The sequence below is a fragment of the Bradysia coprophila genome, chromosome X (assembly GCF_014529535.1).
Source record: "Bradysia coprophila strain Holo2 chromosome X, BU_Bcop_v1, whole genome shotgun sequence".
Lineage (NCBI taxonomy): Eukaryota > Metazoa > Arthropoda > Insecta > Diptera > Sciaridae > Bradysia > Bradysia coprophila.
The window spans coordinates 8264308-8284621 of NC_050737.1; the positions used below are offsets into that span (position 1 = coordinate 8264308).

The 20314-nt window shown below is 32.7% G+C and overlaps 2 protein-coding genes across 2 annotated transcripts in view; one reads left to right on the plus strand and one right to left on the minus strand.

The window, feature by feature from the left end:
* The first annotated feature begins 3265 nt into the window (after positions 1-3265).
* Positions 3266-20314, plus strand: part of LOC119085776 (neuropeptide SIFamide receptor-like) — an 85433-nt gene continuing 68384 nt past the window's right edge. Inside the window, exons 1-2 of the mRNA XM_037196272.1 lie at positions 3266-3792; positions 4186-4465. Coding sequence (XP_037052167.1) covers positions 3646-3792; positions 4186-4465 — 427 coding nt within the window. The 5' untranslated portion in view covers positions 3266-3645. The remainder of the gene's footprint in view (positions 3793-4185; positions 4466-20314) is intronic.
* On the minus strand, positions 15464-19520 carry LOC119085778 (circumsporozoite protein-like). The gene is made up of 25 exons (XM_037196275.1): positions 19119-19520; positions 18524-18559; positions 18383-18439; positions 18025-18078; positions 17908-17961; positions 17791-17844; positions 17669-17725; positions 17547-17600; positions 17435-17488; positions 17319-17369; positions 17208-17261; positions 17099-17152; positions 16983-17036; positions 16865-16918; positions 16753-16806; positions 16638-16691; positions 16517-16570; positions 16396-16449; positions 16282-16335; positions 16161-16214; positions 16045-16098; positions 15924-15977; positions 15810-15863; positions 15710-15748; positions 15464-15650 (listed from the first exon to the last, which is right to left on the minus strand). The coding sequence occupies exons 1-25, from the start codon at positions 19155-19157 to the stop codon at positions 15633-15635; spliced, it is 1269 nt and encodes a 422-aa protein (XP_037052170.1). The 5' UTR covers positions 19158-19520; the 3' UTR covers positions 15464-15632.

Below are 20314 nucleotides of genomic sequence, written 5' to 3' on the forward strand. Positions count from 1 at the left end.
GACTGAAATGCACACCGAATCTCGGACAGTAATACGAAATAAATACCACAGTACACAAGTAAGTAAAACGTAAATTGTCTGTCGTTTTCGACTAATTTTCCAACTGACTGAAATACTTAACATACATTCAATTTTTGTTGAGTGTTTAAGCGCAATTAATCATAAATTTCGAGCTCTATGTTGAAATACTGTACAATAGGGGTGGTCGACTTTACTCAGCGCGAAAGATATCCTCCCGCAAAAGATTCTAGTGCTATAAAACCTCGCAAAGCCTTCACTTTTCGAACTATCGTCTGGAACAACTTAGGGTGACGAAAAATGTAAAAAAAAAATCGAGAAGGTCCTTTCCACATTAAACATTGGATCATTCATCTTAACAAAAAAAAAACAGTTTTAAGATGTTTTCGTACGATTCGCAAGATCATTCGCACAATAGTCCCAGTGAAGGCTAATATTAACTCATCTACTAGTTGTCCAAATTCAGTAGGATCCAATATGAACTAAGGAAAGTTTAATAGATTTCGAGCCAAAGTTTCGATAGTCACGATAAAGTTTTGCGCTTTTATCAATTTACAGTCCGACGCGGCGTTACCCTTTGTTTTTTCTTTGTCGATTTTCCAGATAATTCAAATTTAAAAACGCGAGATTTTATCAGCTATTTGTTATCACTTTGTTTAGAAATGTCTATCACGTTTAACAAAAATGGAAACAATTTTAAATAATTAAATTACGGTTTCACTTTGTTATCCACTATTTTGTAGATATGTGGTACAATGCACTGATGTGTCATACATTTTTTCATGCATCGACGGATTCCAGACCGCTTGTTATCAGTATTTAGTTCGGTTTTTTTTTTAAATGAAACTTGAAACTTTGTCAAACACATAGGGTGGATATACTAATCATCGGACATATAAAGTCGCCGGACTGTATGTAAAAAAAATACTTCCATTAGGAGCTTAATATTATTACAAAAGTATTGTTAATGTTAAAAATCAACAAAGTAATGTAAAATATACGATTTGTATCAGTGCCGATTTTAAGGAATTAAGTTTCTAAAATATACGTTGTACCCCTCACTCGCGAAACTGCCTAAAACCATTCGTCCAAGAAACATATGAAAATAACTATTCTTTTAAAAATGTTATCTTATCTAATAGACTGAGAGCACACATGCATATCAGTTACCCGTAAGATCACAACTTGAAATTTTAACACATGCGAAAATGTTATATACGAACTAGGACAGTCATAAGGTTGGTGTTATATACATCTTAGACAACTTACAACTAGAGAAACCAAATTGGTGTGTAGAGGAATGAGATTTAAAAAATTTTAAAAGTCATTGATGCAAGAGGAGCGTCCAAAGATTTAATTGGATAAGAAGAAATAAATTGTGTAATAAGGAAGACCGAGATCAATTTTTTCTTCGCTTTTCTTGTATAAACTAGTTAATAACTCAAAACAAAGAGGCTGCCATCACTTGATTTGACGAAACAAGTTAAAATAGAAAAGATTTTGCATTTTATAATTTCCCGAGATATACAATTGCTAAAAGTTTCCTATGTGCAGAATGAACACCAGCTGAATATCACCAGCTGGTGTACAACAAAAACACTTTGTATTGTAAACAATTCAAAGACAATCTACACACAATGCATTCCTACGTTAACATCATCTATGCGCGCACAGAACACGTATGAATGAAGTAAACATATTGTTAATTGCAAAATTTTCCGAAATTTATCATAAAGTTTGGCAAACGTCAATTTTCCCTGGAAATTTGTTGTTAATTTAAAAATGTCTTTTTTCGGTGGAAATGCATTTATTTAAATGTGTGTGCACTTCTGCCGAAATGAATTATTATTTTAGTGCTCAGTAGTGATAAGCTTTGAAACGCCATCATTAGTTAAAGCGACTATTGTTGAGTGAATAGGAATATTTGCACTTATAAACGTAAAACTTAAGATTTATTAGTGAATTTGCCATATATTTTGTATGAAGAAATTTTACCTAAAATTTTCAAGTTTACGTCAAGTGAAAATCGCAACCTAAATTATCACAATGGCTTTGAATCAGAATCCACAAAAATCAGAATCAACAGGGTCTAATATTGCGGAAATAATTTCCCTGACTTCCTAACTACCTAATTTCTCAATCATAGGTTGTGCTTTGAACAAATGTACACAATATGTAATTTTGACATGGGATTTATAATTTCAAAAAGGTATGGTGACCTGAAAAGGTTATATGAAAATATCTAGGGGATGATCATGAAGAGAACTGGTCGTAACCGACAAACATAACCAACTCGATGAACTATAAAGCCATGACTTTCTTGACGAAGTCTAATAATGATATTACTACAGTCTGAAGACGATCTTCGCTTTCATCTAATGCCCATCATCTGTAGAAATTTGGTGCGGTAATGTGTCATATTCTGCGCAACAGCTCAACGAGTGTTAAATGCATCGAGAGCGGACATATAACCGCTCTAAATTTCTACATATGAATATGTTAAATTGAGATCGCACTTAGCTGTTTGACACATGTGAAACAGCCTTTGAAACTCGCTTTGGAAAAGGAGTAAACCGATTTTGATACGACGAAATTCAAAAAAATCCCTCCAAGAAATTTTTGAAACCAATTGAAATTCGTGCGACTATAGGAATTTAATTTTCTTTAGTTCAGACCCATTTTATGTTCTTGCATAAACACAATTTATCAAAAACACATCAAAGCTGTAAAATCAGCTCAGCAGTCCTTCTATACATTACACTTTCTATACACCCACTTAAAAGAAAAGCAAAAAAAAAAACTTATTCATTTCAAGGATTCGTTACAAAATCATAGATTAGCGATAATCTTGTTGAATGAGGAAGTATATTAAGGTAATTAAATGTATATTATACAATCGTTTATAATGAATATTCGGGCCCCATCTACATTTGTACGGATACGATAAACATAAATGATATTTACTTTGAAGCGATCAGCTGAAGGTATTATATACTATCTCAAAATTTTGTTTATTATTAAAAATAGAAGAATTTTCATCGTATTTGTTACATTCCTGTTTCCATGGGATTCCATACTATAATATTCCCTTTTTCGTGTACATATACACTCAGAAAAACCTGTATATGTTGGAAAATGCATTTTCCTGACTGCGCGCGCATCATACATCCCCAGTACAACACTACAGCAACCTATATATGGGGTGTTTGAACTTTTAATTCTTCAGCCCATCAGAGTTGGTGTATATGCAGACATCTGATTTCACTCTTAGTTCAGTTCAAAATTCGGTATGAAGCGACTAACAAGTCAGCTTCCTGGAACGGTTAACAAATTCATAGAAAATTCATAAGAACATCATTTGATTGAATATTTGAAACGATATAGCAGAGGCAGCAGAAAAAAATTGCTAAAAAAATAAAAAATAAATTTTTTTAAATGAAATCCAACCAATATTTTAAATTCAGTTTTAAAAATTAATTTTAAATTCTCAGTAAACTAACGCATACTTTTAACGGTCATTTGATACAATTTTAAAATTAAAAAATAATTAAAATCAAAACATTCAGAATTATATTTTGTAAAAATAAATAAAAAAAGTAATAAAAACAAAACAGAGAGAGAGAAACAATGGATATTGGTAGCGAACTATTTTCGATGGCATTCGCACTAAAACTGCAACGAGTCGCACATCCAACGGCTGAAGCATCCTCATTAAGACTATCGGATGCTTCAACTGCAGATAATAACTTTTTCTTGGGATCAGACAATATAAAAGTAATTTCCTTATTTCAATTTCTGTTTATTTATTACGAGACTAGGGTATTTTTACGACATTTTCTATTGCTACGGAAAATGTTTGTAGTGTTTAGGGAAAGAAAAATAATCAACAGGCCGAAAAGTCTCATTTTACTACATGTTTATCTATACAAAGGTTTGCTTATTTTTCTTTTGCCTGTTCAGTCAAAACGGAATGTATATATTTGAAAAGAAGTGAAAGCACACATAAAAAAGAAGAAAAAAACAAATCAGAGCGAAGGGAAAATGTCTATTTGATGACATTGTACTCTATACGTTATATTTGATAGGATACAAGATATATTGCTGACTTAATTAAATTTGTATTATTTATATTAAAAAAGAAAAAAAATATATTTTTCCCTTTTGCAGACATCAGACGTTTTGTTGAATGATTCATTACTACCTGAGACACCATCTGATTTTGAATTTTTTTATCGTCATACCGTTACATTAACTGCAGTGTATTGCGTTGCGTATGTGATTGTTTTCCTTGTTGGACTAATTGGAAATAGTTTCGTTATAGCGGTGGTGTTAAGATCGCCCAAAATGAGAACAACAACAAATTTCTTTATAGTGAATTTAGCAATGGCTGATATATTAGTCATAGTGTTTTGTTTACCAGCTACATTGATGAGCAACATATTTGTTCGTGAGTACAATTTTTTTATTTATTTAAATTTTAATCAAAAAAAATAATTTTCTTTTAATCAAATCAAAATGTAAAATGTAAGCAACTACTGAGAACTTCACCATATACCAATATAAATGCATATATACCACATAACCACCGAAATGAAATGAACATTTATGTTTCATTTCGATTGACCCAATAATGTTGTACCTAAACTACCAACATTAATTTCTGTTAAAAGCACGAATGTTTTCCTTTTTGATGTTAATTACTAACTTTAGAAGGTTCTCTCCTTCTCTCTGTCTCTCTCGCTCTATAATTTAAAACGGCTATTGAAACATTGATTTTATGAAGGTATAAATATTACGGTCAAAGGGATAACTGATTTTGTGTTATATGGTTACATGACTGGGCTATGATAAATACAAGGTTACCGTACTATTATTAATTTTTAAAAAGAAAACGTTTATTTAATTAATAGTGAAATTAGTCGGAAAATTGAATAAACGATTGAATTATACCCTAGTTTATACTTAATGATAGTATAATTCTGCATCGTATGTGTTTGGAACGAAAGCTATCATATTCTGCACACAATTGACAAATTGAATCTCAAATTTAGTTAGTGTTAAAGCAATTTAGGGAAATTGACCAATTGGGGCTGATTGATTTTTTTTCGTCAACCAATTAGTTCTGTAATCAGTTGTCTGCCACCAGCGATTGGTTGCAGTAATTTTAGTCATTATTCATTATGATAAAATTGCAGCAAAAACTCTTACATTCATTTACCTTCGTACAATGGTTCAACGTTCGATGGAAATATAATTTTATTATCCCATTGACATTGTACATAATTCATGAATATTCTGTTAGACTAAGAGAGTGCTTGCGATTTAATGAAATGGATCGTTCAAAATATTTGACCTTGTTGGACTATTAGAGTAATTCACTTTTCGATTATATTCAGAGTAAAATTAGCAAGGGGTACTCACTTCCACAAAATCACATGTATGAAAATTATGACTTTTACCAGCTGATATTTTGTAGATTTTCTTGTTTTTGTTATTTTCAGATGTTTTGTCATTATTTTATTTAGATTGTCAGTTCTGTTTCTTTAATACTTTCCAAGTATACGATAATCGGGAAACTTAAAAAGAATACGATGAATTATGAGAAAAACAACGTGTGAAAAGTTAGTTGTTGTTAAGAAATATACGTGGAATTGTTGAATCAAAAAGAAACGGTCGCTGTATTTTCCCGGAAAAAAAATTCTTCAGAAAACTAAAGTTCAAAAGAAGAAATTGGAGAATTTGCTGAGTAGCTAAAAAAATGCGTTAGAAACAATTTTTCTTATTAAAATTTTGAAGCATTAGATTTACTTAGAACAACTTCCATTCACCCAAATCTAGTCCTTCGATGCAAATATACATTAAGTGAAAAATATTTGTGGATGGAAACATTGGATCAGGAAAGAGTGTCTGTTAAAGAAGAAAAATAAAAGGTTCTAAAGTTAATCAGTACCAATTTCAACGATTTTCAACATTTAAAAAAATATTATCTCCAGCCTTCATCTATATTTGTAGTTGTCGTTGTAATTTTGATTAAGAAACACAACCCTCAGATGTAACGAAATCTTACTAATCAGGGTAGCGTTAAATTACTATCGATTGTCTGGCTACATTTTTCGAACAAAACAATTTGTTTTACAGTTGTCGATATAGAATTGTTATATTGGTTATTCCTTCAATCTCAATTAATTCCATTGTGTTTTCTCGCTGCTCGGTTTTTTTTTTGTTTAAAAAAATCGCCTTCATTCTCTACTTACGGATAATGTACGTTTCATTTCTTTCTTGTAGCTTTGTATAATAGGATAACCGAAGATAACTTTCAAATAATAAGGAATATAATTTCTGTATTTCTGTCTTAATCGTTCAACGTAGCTAAGATTGGCGCAGACATAAATAATTTTAATAATAACAAAAGAAATCGCCTACAATGAAATTATAAAAAAAAAATTTAAAAAAAATACATTTTGCAGCAATCTTCCGAAGCTTTCATCTCAACATTTTCCATGCAACATTCGTATTACAAATTCCAAGCGAAATTTATTTATTAGCGTTCATATACCCCCCAGCATAAAAGACCAATTAACTAAATCATTTCATTGGAAATTACTTTTTTTCGTCGTAAACTGACTGCAATAAAACCATCATTACCAATCATCGTAAAATGAGAAATCCACTTTTTATCTGGAGTTCGAAAACACCGTCTCATTGATTTGGATTTTTATTTATGGCGACTGTGCTATTAGTTAGCTCACAATTATGCATGGTTTGTCAAATTCATCGACGGATGCATTCGGATATATTGTGGCGCAAGTTATTTTTATTCGATTGAGCATAAATTATACACAGCAATGTTAATTATGCCGTGGTTTCAGTCTAAATTAATTTTAAATAATTTTGACTTCGATTTTATTTTTATGTGAGCATCATAATGGCTTTTAACAATCAATGGTCTGCTGGCACGGATCCACCTTATGAGCGGTGGTTAATTCTTTTTATTTGTGTACCTTGCATTTTATGAAAAGCCGCCCAGGTTAAAATATTTTTAATTTTCAACCGACCAGGTCCAACACGTTTTTTGATCCGCCAGTGATAACCTGATAACAAAATCTTTTTTCGGGTCAGCCTGATTTAGTTCAGTAATCTTTTACTTCAGATTTGCTCTAAACATTTTATTTGGAGTTCGATTCCAACCCTAGCCGTTCCTTTGTATCACAAATAATGTCTCCAAAAATTGGTTCCATAATTTCGTTGGTTTCAAATTGATAGCAAATCGTGTTTCTACTTATCTAGAGCCTATGCTTCGTCACTTCATGAAAGAAAATAATTAAAATCTGGATGCGCTCCAACATTATAGTTTATAGTTGCTTGGATTAAAAGCTTTCACTCTATGTGCCAAGAAATTTGTTGACCAGCGTAAGCGAAGTGGTGAAACGGAGAAGTGCTGCTTTTCGACAAACCTGAAGTGTATCGCGTTTTATTTCACCTGTTGTTTCTAATGTTTATCGCCTGATGGATATAGATCTTTTGCTGAACAATAAAATCAGAGTTCAGAGCTGTGCATACTCGTAGCCAACAAGAACAGACAGTAAATGTGATTTTAGTTTTTCATTTGTTACAAAAAATGTGGGAAGGGGATATACAGATCACAATAACTTCATAGTAAATGTAGTATATTTTCCACCTGCATCGGCTTCATCGAAATTAGTTAATTATTAATTGAAGGTAGAAAAATGTTAGTGTACCTTATTAACAGCGAACACAGGAGTAAGGTGTATTCCTCACATTTTTCTCATAATTTGAAAAATTTACTTCAATTTACACATCACACAAACACATGTGTCCCTGAAGCCAGGTTCATCGACCGCAAATTACCATTTGGCCCAGTTTTTCGTTAACAAACAACACGGAAAAATGAGAGAAAATATAATATTACCGAACAACCCAACAACAAAAATTGCAAAGTGAAAAGTGTATATTATGCATTTTACTCATTGCTAATGTATCCAAACAAAAAAAAAATATGTTACATCTCGAATGAAAACGCTTCCTCGTCGAAATATGGTAATGTTTGGGCTACCATACGTTTCTCTTTCTCTCCGCACTTACACACCCATAAAATAGTTTGGTGTGAGTAATCAAGGAAACATTTTTCTGTTACAGAATTGTTATGGAAGCATAATATTCGACAATTAACTCTGTAAATAGAAAACAAAACGAGTTAAAATAAATATTTCAAAATTTGTAAAGGCGGTTTGATCCACCTGATGCAAAGTATAACAACCCCAATTAGTGTACTTGAAATTATAAGTAAGTTGCAGTAGAAGATGCGGGAAAGATACAATACCCCTATGGAGAGTTGTATCGGTCATTTTAAAAAAATAATCGCTTAATCAATCGAAACTTCGAATTCTGTAACGTTCACCACTGACATAACAAAGCCATGGTAAATCCTTCAATAAATTATTAATTAAAAACTGACTTCCTAAATCATTACTGCCCGGGAAAATACATGCCCAATATCTATTGCAATAATTTAGTTTTTGAGGTCAAGAGTAACGTTGCGCTTACTAACTCCACTGGGAATGAAACGCAAAAACGGATTATTGTTCGAGGCATATTCCCACAAATTTAGAATTGACCTTGAATGAAACAAATTCAATTTAAAATTAACGTTTACTGCGCAATTTAATTTTGTTCTGTAAGCTTTTACTAAAGATATGCAAGGTAATGTATGTTTGCCACAAAATCTGTTACTTTATTTGCTTTAGTGGTAGATGCAAAACCTTTTACTTCATTAATCTAAGCCAATATTTGTTATTTAAAAGGATAAGGACCAGTGGTCGTCATTTACTTTTGTCATCCTCTTCGATAGCATATGACTAACCGTTTTAGGAATGTATAAGTTAACCGCCTTGATAAGATAAATTAAAAATATTATTCTCAAATTTTAATTTAGAAGTAAATGACTTCGAATCTTCTAATAACTTCAGATAGTTGCAATTTTTAAAGCTTTAAATCTTTTAAATTTAATGATCATTATGAATACAACCCAAGCCAAAAATGGTCAAATACCGGACCGTTTGATTTCAGTCCATCAAATAACATTGCATTCCTGCATGAATTTTTCCCGCATCTTCAACTGAGAAATTACTCATTTAAAACACTGTAGTGAGAAACGTATACGATCAATATATACAGAGCGAGTGCACTAAATTTTATAGCTGTTTGCAATGTGCAATATTGTTCGATATATGTACGAAATTTTTTTAAAACTTTGTTTTTATATATCGTTACCGCTCGTTCCAATGCGAAAAAGTACATAAATCTTTGAGGGATTTAATTAAGTGAATTTATTGACTTCAGCGGTAAAATTCTTGACAAAAACATCCATATTTTATTCTCGGAGATTTATTCCATATTGCTCAATAAATTAATGATTACTTGAAGTCTATCTACCGAAAGCACTCTATATACTTAACTCGAGGTGATAAAACGTGCACATCGCAACTATCTGTGTAAAGATTCAATTCTGAGTGAAATGTTTCTTTTTTGTCGTCTTATTTAGCCACACATACGGAACGATTGGAATTGATAGACTATTACAAAGACACAAGAGGTCACACTTTTTATCCTGTATTATTTACGGGTAACCCTCATACAAGCAACGGCTGTTTCAATTAGTCGTACCCGACTATTTCGCCTTTTTTTGTGCAATAAATTTTGTGAGTGTGTGTCAAGGTCGGTTTACCATCCGATTCATTACATTCAAGCCACTATTTTTCAAGCAACCTCGAATACACGTTTTGGTTAACCACAATTCCATCAAGTTTACAAAACTTTGTGGCTATATCTTGAATAGATTGACACAATACGTAGGGGAGCGCCCCACCCGTGACAGTGTTAATTGATTCTATTTTCTTTTATTTTAACGCACAAAACACATAAAGCAGCAGATTTTTGGGAACGATAATAACGACTAATGAGAGGCTCCTTTGTTTTGACGTATAACATACATGACTGAAAAATAAAACATTCCAATTGGTTAAATAATTACTTAAGCTTTTGTGTACACCACAGACGAGAGTAGACAACAGATTTTTATTTAAATTTTTCCATATACATAATACCCTTGACTTGCGATTAAAGGATTTACCGGATTTACATTATTAAACTTCACACACTGCAGCTTCATGCATTCATGATGCATTCAAAGACATGACAAAAGAATTATCTACGATGAACTGTGACTGGTGGAAAATGTATGCTTAAACTAATGAAGTAAAAGATTTGGAATCCAACACTTAAATATATTATTAGAATGACGATGTGAACTAGAATCGTATGCAACGGGTCCGTCCTGGTACTATCAGTTGTACATCGCATCAGTTTATTGAAATTAGAGATACACTCAGGTCGATCCTTATCGGCATAAAAGAACCTATTAGGATTATTATGTCGCTTGTAACATAACAAATTCATTCCAGCCGAACTTCTTAATTTTTAGATTTATTTCGGTAATCATTCTAAAGGGAAACGTATCGATCTTTTGACCCAATTTCTAAGTTATTTTTTCACTTACCTTTTAAGTTAACCCTTTGTGCAATATCCGGAGAGACAACATTCGAATCCACGATACTAGCCGTAAATAGGTTTTCATAAAAAAAATCCGATAGATATTGGCACTGGTTTTAAAATAGAATTTTAATTTTGAATTTAATTATAATCGATGGAAATCGGAAAGTAGTAAGACAGAAATAAAGTCATTTTAATTTGGCATCTCATTTATCATGGGTCATGGGTTAAGTTAAATGTTAAGGTCATTTAATTGAAAAAATAGAAATGATTGCTCTCTTAAAAAAGTTCAAATTTTATTTTCATATTATCGATACATTTAAATATAAACCTGTCTCGTATAAATCTAAGATAATTTTATGATTGAACGAAGAGAGTGACTAATTTATTACCAATTGATGATAGGTCAATTGAAGGGGGAAGGAGTGCCACTTCAATCTAGATAATTTCGCTAATTCAATTCAATTAATTTTGAATCGTCTACAATTTATTTTTTCGAATCTTTGATCCGATTGTCTCAACTGACCAATAACACAGGTCACAACAAAAGTCTCTGAAAAGCTACTTACAATAATAGCCACACAGTCAGAGAACATTTTCTTTTTCAAAAATTCATATTTTAATTTTCTCTTGTAGTACAAACATAAACCTTCCCAAAAGCAAAAAAAAACTGTTTTACCGCTGAATCGAACAAACATATGAATCGATACCATTGCAAGAGAAACCGAACATAATAACTGAAACATATCCGAGTATTGTAGATATACATCTTAATTTATATGAAATTTGCATATAACATACAGCCCAATTCATCAAGTTCATAAAAATAACCACGAATACCTTCAATATTTCGTTTATCAAAATTTAAAACAGAATTTAAATAAGTAATACTCTAGATCCCATAAAAATTCTTATATAACAACCATATAATCCACTCTACTAACATATGTCTAGAAGTACATTATTCACCTGGCACGACTTCCCAGTACATATACATCCATTATACATATACAATACGTTTTTAGTATCTTAAGGATGGAAAAAAGGAACAATAAGAATTGTATATGTGCAATATACCAGCTATGTATTACAATGAAAAGCTTACACAGGTAAAATGAAGAGAAAAACTAGGTCGTCGATGTGCCGATGACCCAAACGTTGAAAATCTCGTCGATACGTTTGTATGGATGTATATAAATCGTGTATAAAAAGAAACCCATACGTGCATACACACACACCTCTACTACCTTTTATAATATAAAATTAACCTTAAAAAATGCACATGAAAGGAGGTTTTCCTTTCGTATACGATTTATTTTTGTTGTATTACAAATACCATAACAGAACATTCAAATTGTAAGCCGTGTATGGATTTTGCAATGAAATAAATCAAGCTTTAGATGTTATTATATGGCTGTATTGTTTGATGTTGTTGTTGGATCGCGTATATAATATGAAAAGAAAAATAAAAATAATAAATCGAGGTAATGTACTAATCGCTTGTCTTTAGAAAATTTATATAGAAATAATATGCATACACTTGATTTTCGTTTACGATTAGGCTTTTCATTTCAAATAATGTTTTGCTGCGATAACATTATATTTTCCGTAGAAATTTTGTTTAGCTGACTCGGCAACCGGTAATTAGTATTATACTGTGTACTAATCGATAATTTAGTACGTTTCGTACGTATACAATGGATGATGATGTGTGCATCTAAATATTCATCAGATTCCACATTTTAGGTGATAAATCGTTCATCCGTTAATGATCAGTATAACCAACTTTCTTTTAGTATAAATCACCTGAAAACCCAGTACAAACGGCAAGCCTATCGCCATGTAATCAATAAATCTTAACATATTTTAGGCATAGTTTTTGGCACAAAATCCTTTATTTCATTTGCTTAGACATGACAAGACAAGACACACACGTCTTGCTATATTAAAAGCTCTTATTCTCTGCTAAAAAATACTCTTCCACTGATCCGCAGGTTTCTTAGGTGCTTTTTGATTTTCGGTTTAGAAAATGCCTTTGACCTTCGTTTTGTAATAGTGATGCAATAGTAGACATGTTAGTGTGATCAAAATTGATCACATTTTATATGCAGTAAGTCCACCGACGCATTACGATTAAATCTGTTAATTCTTCTGTTTATCTATTGATAGAAAATCTTTTACTTGTTTAAGTTTAGTATATGTTTTACTATCTGAAACGTAACGTAATGCAAGTACACTAATAGTGTACTACACTATTTGTGTAATAAAGAAATAAGATTTAAAATTATTAAAATTGTCACGTAACGAATTTACATTCAGCTCCAAGCTCAATATATATTCTGATTTTCTTCTCAACATTTCATTAAAAGGAGATTTTTATTATCTTTACTCCACCAATGGCTGCAATAATAGAGTTTAACGAAGGGTTGGTCTTTTATTTCCAACAATTCAATGTCTTTGTTCTTTCTTAACCCATTAGGGTAATGGCTTTTCAACTATAGTCGAATTTTAAATCTCTTCACTGTGAGAAGCGTTTTTTTGGAATTAATGCCGAGACCTATTTTTTCTGTACCGTGAATTTGCGATCGTAGAAATGGAAATAAGATCTGCTATGATGGCATTGAGAAAATCGTAACAGTTGGGATGTATTCGTTTAACATAAATGTTAGTAAAAGCTTACGGTCCTAGGAGAAATCCAATAAAAAAAAAATCAATTAGTGGAAAGTTTGCAAATTGTATTTAGAAATTAACATGATGTGCAAACAATTTTGTAGGCGCAATAATTATTTGTTTACCAAGGAAATAATAAAGGAAATTCCAGCAAGAGCGAAGTTTTGTGACCAGAGCGGAGCGAATGATTAACTGTGTTTCTCCAAGAAACAAAAACATCAATTTCTTACATTATTTTTCAAAACAAAAACAAATGTGACAATTTGGGGAAGAAAATGTCTATTTTCTTCACTATCAAAACAAGAGGGGACAAAATAAACATTTACATTCCCGAACTGTCAATAAAATGTCATTGTTGAAAATAAGGTTAATCACTCCGCACATATGAAAATGGTATTTTTGAGCATTTTACACAGTTAAAGCGTTGAACGGGGTTTATTTTCTAGTCATAGAGCAAATTTAAATAAGAAGAATATTTTGAGTTTCCTTTTTCATCCTTAAGGTCCCATTTTTATGCTATGAGAATATAAGCATTTTCAGTTTTATGGGTAGATAAAGTATATGGTTAGCTATCTGTAGCAGATAACTTTGTCTCCAGGTAATCTAGAATAGCTGCCAAAACTGTAGCGCGTTATACAAGAAATACAGCTGTAGCAGCTAGAAAGATTACCTGGAGACAAAGTTACCGACAAACTCTTTTTGTTTTTTGTTTCATACTACCTAATATAAGTTTTGACTGGCAAAATCAGAAACGTGTGAAACACAATAGATTGTGTACCACCTTAAACGACCAACACACATTATTCAACAGCCATAATTAATTAGTTAAAACTAAGAGGCACTAATATGTTAATTTTCGATGATTCAATTCCAATGATTCATAATTTTTTTTCGTGTCATACACTTACCGTTTTGTCACTGATTACCAGATGCCTGAATTAAGACCTAAGTAAAAATGTAATTATCGTGATTAACAAAACTAAATCACGATTATTACCGGCCTCACTGGGATAGCTTTACGACTAAAAAATAAAACGAAATTGCAACGTAAACTATAATGTATGAAGTGCGTTCAACTCATGCTTATACACTATACATGTTGTCTGTTACAAGTGCGAAACACCATTAATTAAATGCCATAAAATACAGATGACACCAAAAATAAAAGTGAAAAAATACACCACCTGACATTTCTTCATCCAATGTGTACGAAAACTGATGGTGAACTAGAAACTACAATAGTGAAAATATTCATGCTGAGCGAACCAAAAACGAACAAGTAGTATGATAACCGGAACAACAATTTGGATTAGACAGAGAGACGCTAAAGGAGTATTCAAGATAGACACCTACATAACGGCAACAACAATGATACGATACGAAGTGTTAAGCTGATACGATTTGTCCGCGGTAATCTTGACTGGCAGAGACGTTGGAGATAGAGCAACGATGATGAATACTCGTAAGATTGCGTTTGATGCATCTATTAACATAAAAGATGAGCGAAAGGTGTATTTGCGTGCACACAAGAAGAAAAACAAGCGGTTTGTAGATATGACAGATGGCACAGATGGGCCTTTTCTGCAAGTGGTAACAATGCAACACAACACGCTGGTATGGTACTTACTAGATGAACAACGTGTAAATGTTAGCGCGAGACTCAAACCCAAGTTGAAACGGATGGCGATGAAATTGACTTCAACAGATAAGTAATTTAGGTGATGTAACAGGTAAATCTCCTTGTGGCATGCTTCTCACGGATACTTACAAAAATAGTTTAGTCCAGTCACTTAAGCGACGGTGACCGTTGTTAGTTGTAAGTTTAACGCATATCAGATGGCGATATAGGTCCGGCGCTGTTTAATGCAACGATACAATGTATATACAAAGTATCAACATGTTGAACAAGGAGGGCAAAAAGGGGGATCTAAGTGGGTCAACGCTCAAGCTCTTCCGGAAAGACCACAGGGTCCTATTCGAATGTGCAAGATCATGGTCAAACCACATTCACCAGGAAATTGCGCTTATTTGTTGGTGCGGTCGTTGACGATAACAGATGATAAAGTCCGTAGATGTTCGATTTTTGATGTTCGGCCATTTCGATTAGGAGAACCCATCCCATAAATTGATTGAGCTTTGCTTTACGTTTTAAGTAAACTTCATAAAAAAGCACCTTCTCTCACATATTTCGTAAAACACCAGACGGCTGAGTCTGAACAAAACGCTTTTATTTCAAGCAGAAGATATTACATTTAAAAGAAGAGTCGAAAGCAATTCAGATTTTTTATATAATTCGCTCATGCTGGTGGGGTCTTTGTGTAAAGTGATCCGGGTGTTACTGGAGCAATGCCCTTGAGCCCATTTATGCGTTCAACTTATTTTTTTGTCAGTGGCTGGGTATAGTTATTTAATTACCATGGGAAAAGTTCTCATTTTTTGCATGAACACTCACCACATTAAGAAGTCCACTCATTTCAGTGTCTTTTGATCCCTAATAAAACAAAACGATAACATGACGCGATTGTGTTAACATATTCCATGGCACAACTTACAATATTGACCAGTCCATTCATAGTTTTCTTGCCTCCTGCTGAATTACCCGAGCCCTATCATGCAGAAATAGAAAGATTATTTATTGACAGTTCTCCGTCCAATCATTTACTTACAATGTTAAGAAGACCATTCATGTTTTGACCGCCTCCCGATTCGTTGTTGATTCCCTAGTGATTTCAGAGTTTCTGTGTCATTTTTGGTTTGGAAACATTTCTAATATTGTCGCAAACTTACCAGGTTAACTAATCCGTTAGAATCTTGTTGTCCTCCGACATTATTACCTGACGCCTAATTGAAGTACAAAATCAAATAACAAATTGATGAATAATCAACAGGCAATTTGTACTTACTACATTGATAGCCCCTGTTAGTTTTTGATTTCCTTTGATGTTGTTGTTAAGGATCTGGGAATACAAACGCGATGTAAGAACTAAATGGGGTCATTAGTTTTCTAATCTATTTTAGACTTACGACGTTAGCAGCTCCGACAGCTGTATCGTCCCCTCCAATATTGTTACCAGAACCCTGAAAACCGAAACGTTAGGTTGAAATCGTCGATGATTTTTACATTATCAAGCAACCTACGATGTTTGCAACTCCGGTCATTTGGTTGTTTCCTTTAATTTCGTTGATGAAGTTCTAACAATGCGGGAGAACCACAGCGTAAACACTTTCGTTATTTTTGTTTAAAATTGATTTCTCTTACCAAATTAACGGCTCCAACTTGTTCTAATTTTCCTTTGATGTTGCTTTTTCCTTGCTGAAAAAGAAGTTTGTGGTGGTTACAATCGAAGACTGTAATCATTTTCGGACGAACTACAACTCACCAAAGTGCCAACTCCGACTTGATTCGCGTTTCCACCGACTGTATTTCCCCAAGCCTGACCAGCAGAATGTGATCTCAGTATTGGAACTGTGTGATTGTAAGATATTAGCACTTACCAAGATTCCAACTCCGTATTGATCTGAATTTCCTCCAATGGTGCTTCCGATCTCCTAGAAATGAAAACGTTCGATACAGAATTGGTCGGGGATTCAAATATCTGAACATTACCCAGTCTCCGAAGCCAACTTGGGCATGATTTCCTTCAATTTGGTTTTTAATTCCCTGAGAATCGGAAGACAGGTTAGGAGTCTCTTCGGTCGTTTTATTTTCAAAAATTCACACTCACAAAGTTCTCAAGTCCAGTTTGAAGTGAATTGCCTGCGATTTTGTTGTTGAAATTCTTTAAACAGACACGTCATATCAAAGCCTTTAATTGCTTCCGATTAAATCATCTGCACTTACCACATTAACCTTTCCATATTGAAGTGAATTTCCTCCAATTTCGCTTCCACTTTGCTATAAACGGACAGTGGCAACTTAAATGTATCATAATTGTTTGTCTTGTCCTTACCACGTTTGCAGCTCCTTCTTGTAAAGATGTACCAGAGATTTTGTTTTCCAGACCCTGAAAGCAGTATCCGTTATGTGTGCTGGATTTTTAATTAATTTATTTTTAACTTACTAGATTTGCGACTCCGACTTGAGTAAATTCTTTTGCGTTATTTCTAGAGGCCTGTAGTGAGAAGTTCATTGTGATATCTTAGACAGCATTGTTATTACTTGCTTCGTATAACTTACGATATTTGCTACACCTAATTGATTTGATGCTCCTGCAACGGAATTTCCAGTAGCCTATGTAAACAGAAACATATCAATTTACAGAATCCAATATTTTGCTGATGTAACGTACAATATTTGCCACTGCTGTTTCGAAGAAAGGTCCGTTAATATTATTGTTATCAGCCTGAAATGCATCGTCGCGTAGTCGGTTAGAATATTTAATAATTTTGGTAGAACATTTCCGTTACTTACAAAATTTGCTACTCCAACTTGAGATACGGGGCCTTCAATATGTGGATTTCTATTGAGCTAAAAGAGAAACATTGATTTGGACGTTATTCATTTACAGTACTATCTAAATCTGTTGTCCTTACGAAATTTGCTACTCCTAATTGGAACGCCTTTCCAAAGATATAGTTGCGAATATTCTGAAAATGCAAACGTTTGTTGTCAGATTCATATTGCTGGACTAATAATTATATCGCTCTTACGGAATTTAGTGCTCCGATTTGGTTTGCATTTCCGTAAATAAAGTTTTCTCTAAACTAGGAAAAAAAAGTCGTACATCAGACTATGCGCTAGTGTTTGTTTCAATTATAAGTTCTTACTCTAGTTAATGCTGCTAGCTGATTGGCGTTTCCGGCGATAATATTTTGATCGGCCTGAGGATAGACATTTTTGTAAATAAACGAAAGTCATTTCTAGAATTATCGTCGAACAGTGCCTATCAAGCCTTCCTTGGCTCCCCCATTGTCGACATTTAGAAACAACCCCTTCACTCATCCAAAATCTTATTTAATTGAAAATATTTTGATTTCGAGAAGGCCTGTACATACCTAGGTATGACCTTTTCAACTTTAAAATGAAGAAATGAATGTCTCTTGGTTTTTTTTTTACACGACAAAGCAGGTTATATACATATCAACATATGAGGGAAACAATCGAGGCCTTTTATTGTATACTTACGCTGTTTGAAACAACGGCGACCTGATCCAAATCTCCATTTATGCCATACTGAGAAATCTGTTAAAATTTGGTTTTTCTTCAATTCTAGAAGCAGCTTCACAAAAACTTATCCTTCGACTCAAAACATAATTCGATACTTACTTGGTTTGAAAGTAAACCAGGAGCTGCCGAAATTCCCTGAAAAATTGAATTTTGAAAGTTCAGAAATTCGGTTATGATTAATAAATCTAACTATAAACACTGTCTATACACACTATCAATGCAGCTCTGGAAAATGGCCATCGCACTGTTTCGAAATACTTATTTTTACTAAATTAATCTTAAATTAATTTTGAGTTAGACAATCGTAGATCACTGCTCCAATGAATATAGGAGATACGTAATTGCGTATTTTCCCAAATTTTCTTGAATTTTCCCATTGACTCCCTAATTTTCCTGAATTTTCTTTAAAAAAAAATTTAAAGAAAATTTGGAAAAATGCAAGAGAATTTAGGAAAATATTAAAAAATGTTTTTCAAAAAATAGTCACTGCTTTTATATCAAATAAAGGGAGTGAGATTAACACGGAAGTAACTCTTCAATATTTAAAAATGTAATTTTGACTCGAATTTTGATTGGAAATCCAGTATATAGTTTATGGGTTAGCCGAGGTACCAAACACCAAAAAGACCAGCAATATAAAAAAAATCGAAACAATTCGTGAATTCAGCACGAAAGTTTTTGATTCAATACTCACTTGCAAAAAGAAAATCGAGCACACTATAAAAATCTTCATTTTTAGTGAATAAGGTGTCTCTAAATATATCGACTAAAGTCTTTCGCAAAAATTATCTTCCTTTTATACTTGAATTTTCACATTTGAATTTTGTTCATAGCACAAATTGTGTTAATTGGATATTGTTTAATAAATTTCAATGTAGCACAAAAACTGCGATCAAATTATAGAGTTCGAACATGTCGAAATATGTTACAGGGACAGTGTGTTCTGCGTCATATAAATTTTGTTTAAAAAAGAAAATATTACAGAGACATTTCGTATTAAAATTGAACTAATGTTAATGTTCTTTCAAAGTAATTAATTACCGAAAAAATGTAAATTTATATCCGTGGAATTATACGAGGCGACACTTTCAATCCACATCGACGCAACGTACTTAATTATAGTGATGTTTCACTCATGTTGGATAATACACGTAAAATAGATTTAGCATTATTCCGCCTAAAATTGTTCCACTTTATAATTCCTTATTTGTATCCATTTAATTGATTGAAAAGCAGACGTCTAGAAGATAATTTTGTCAATGTTTATAAAAAAATTTAGAATATTTATGATATGCCGAGCAGATACTGACATTTTTATAGTTGCGACATTCTCGAACCGTCACGACCAGATATTTTTCTAGACGTTCTCTAAAAAAATGCTTCGGAACGTGAATTGAAAACTTGCATAACCAGCGGTCCGAATTTTCCAGTACAGAGTGACAATTATTAGAATCGATCTTTTCAATCCAATTTATGTTACACATATCGACGTTTCTATATGCAAATACGAATGTGGGTTCTTATTTTCTCCTACTCCAAAGAATCTGTTGAGCTGATGAAAAATATGGAGTACTTAAAGCTAAGAAATGAATTTTTCATATTAAATGTATGAAACGAAAAAAAAATCACTCGACACACTCATTCTAACTCGCCTTTTCAGCGATCAATTCTTTGTGCTGTCAATAATTAATTATGCAACTCATTACGGTGGTTTCAACCTCGCATAATCTACATCTACTATTCTTAAAATACTATTCTCTATTGACTTTCTTCAATTTATACATTTACCAAATTTTCCATTCCAGTAATTTATACCACACGTGAGACAAAAATTAACATTCTACATTATTAACAGTTGTCGAGCAGACGTCAAAATAGTGGGTATTACAA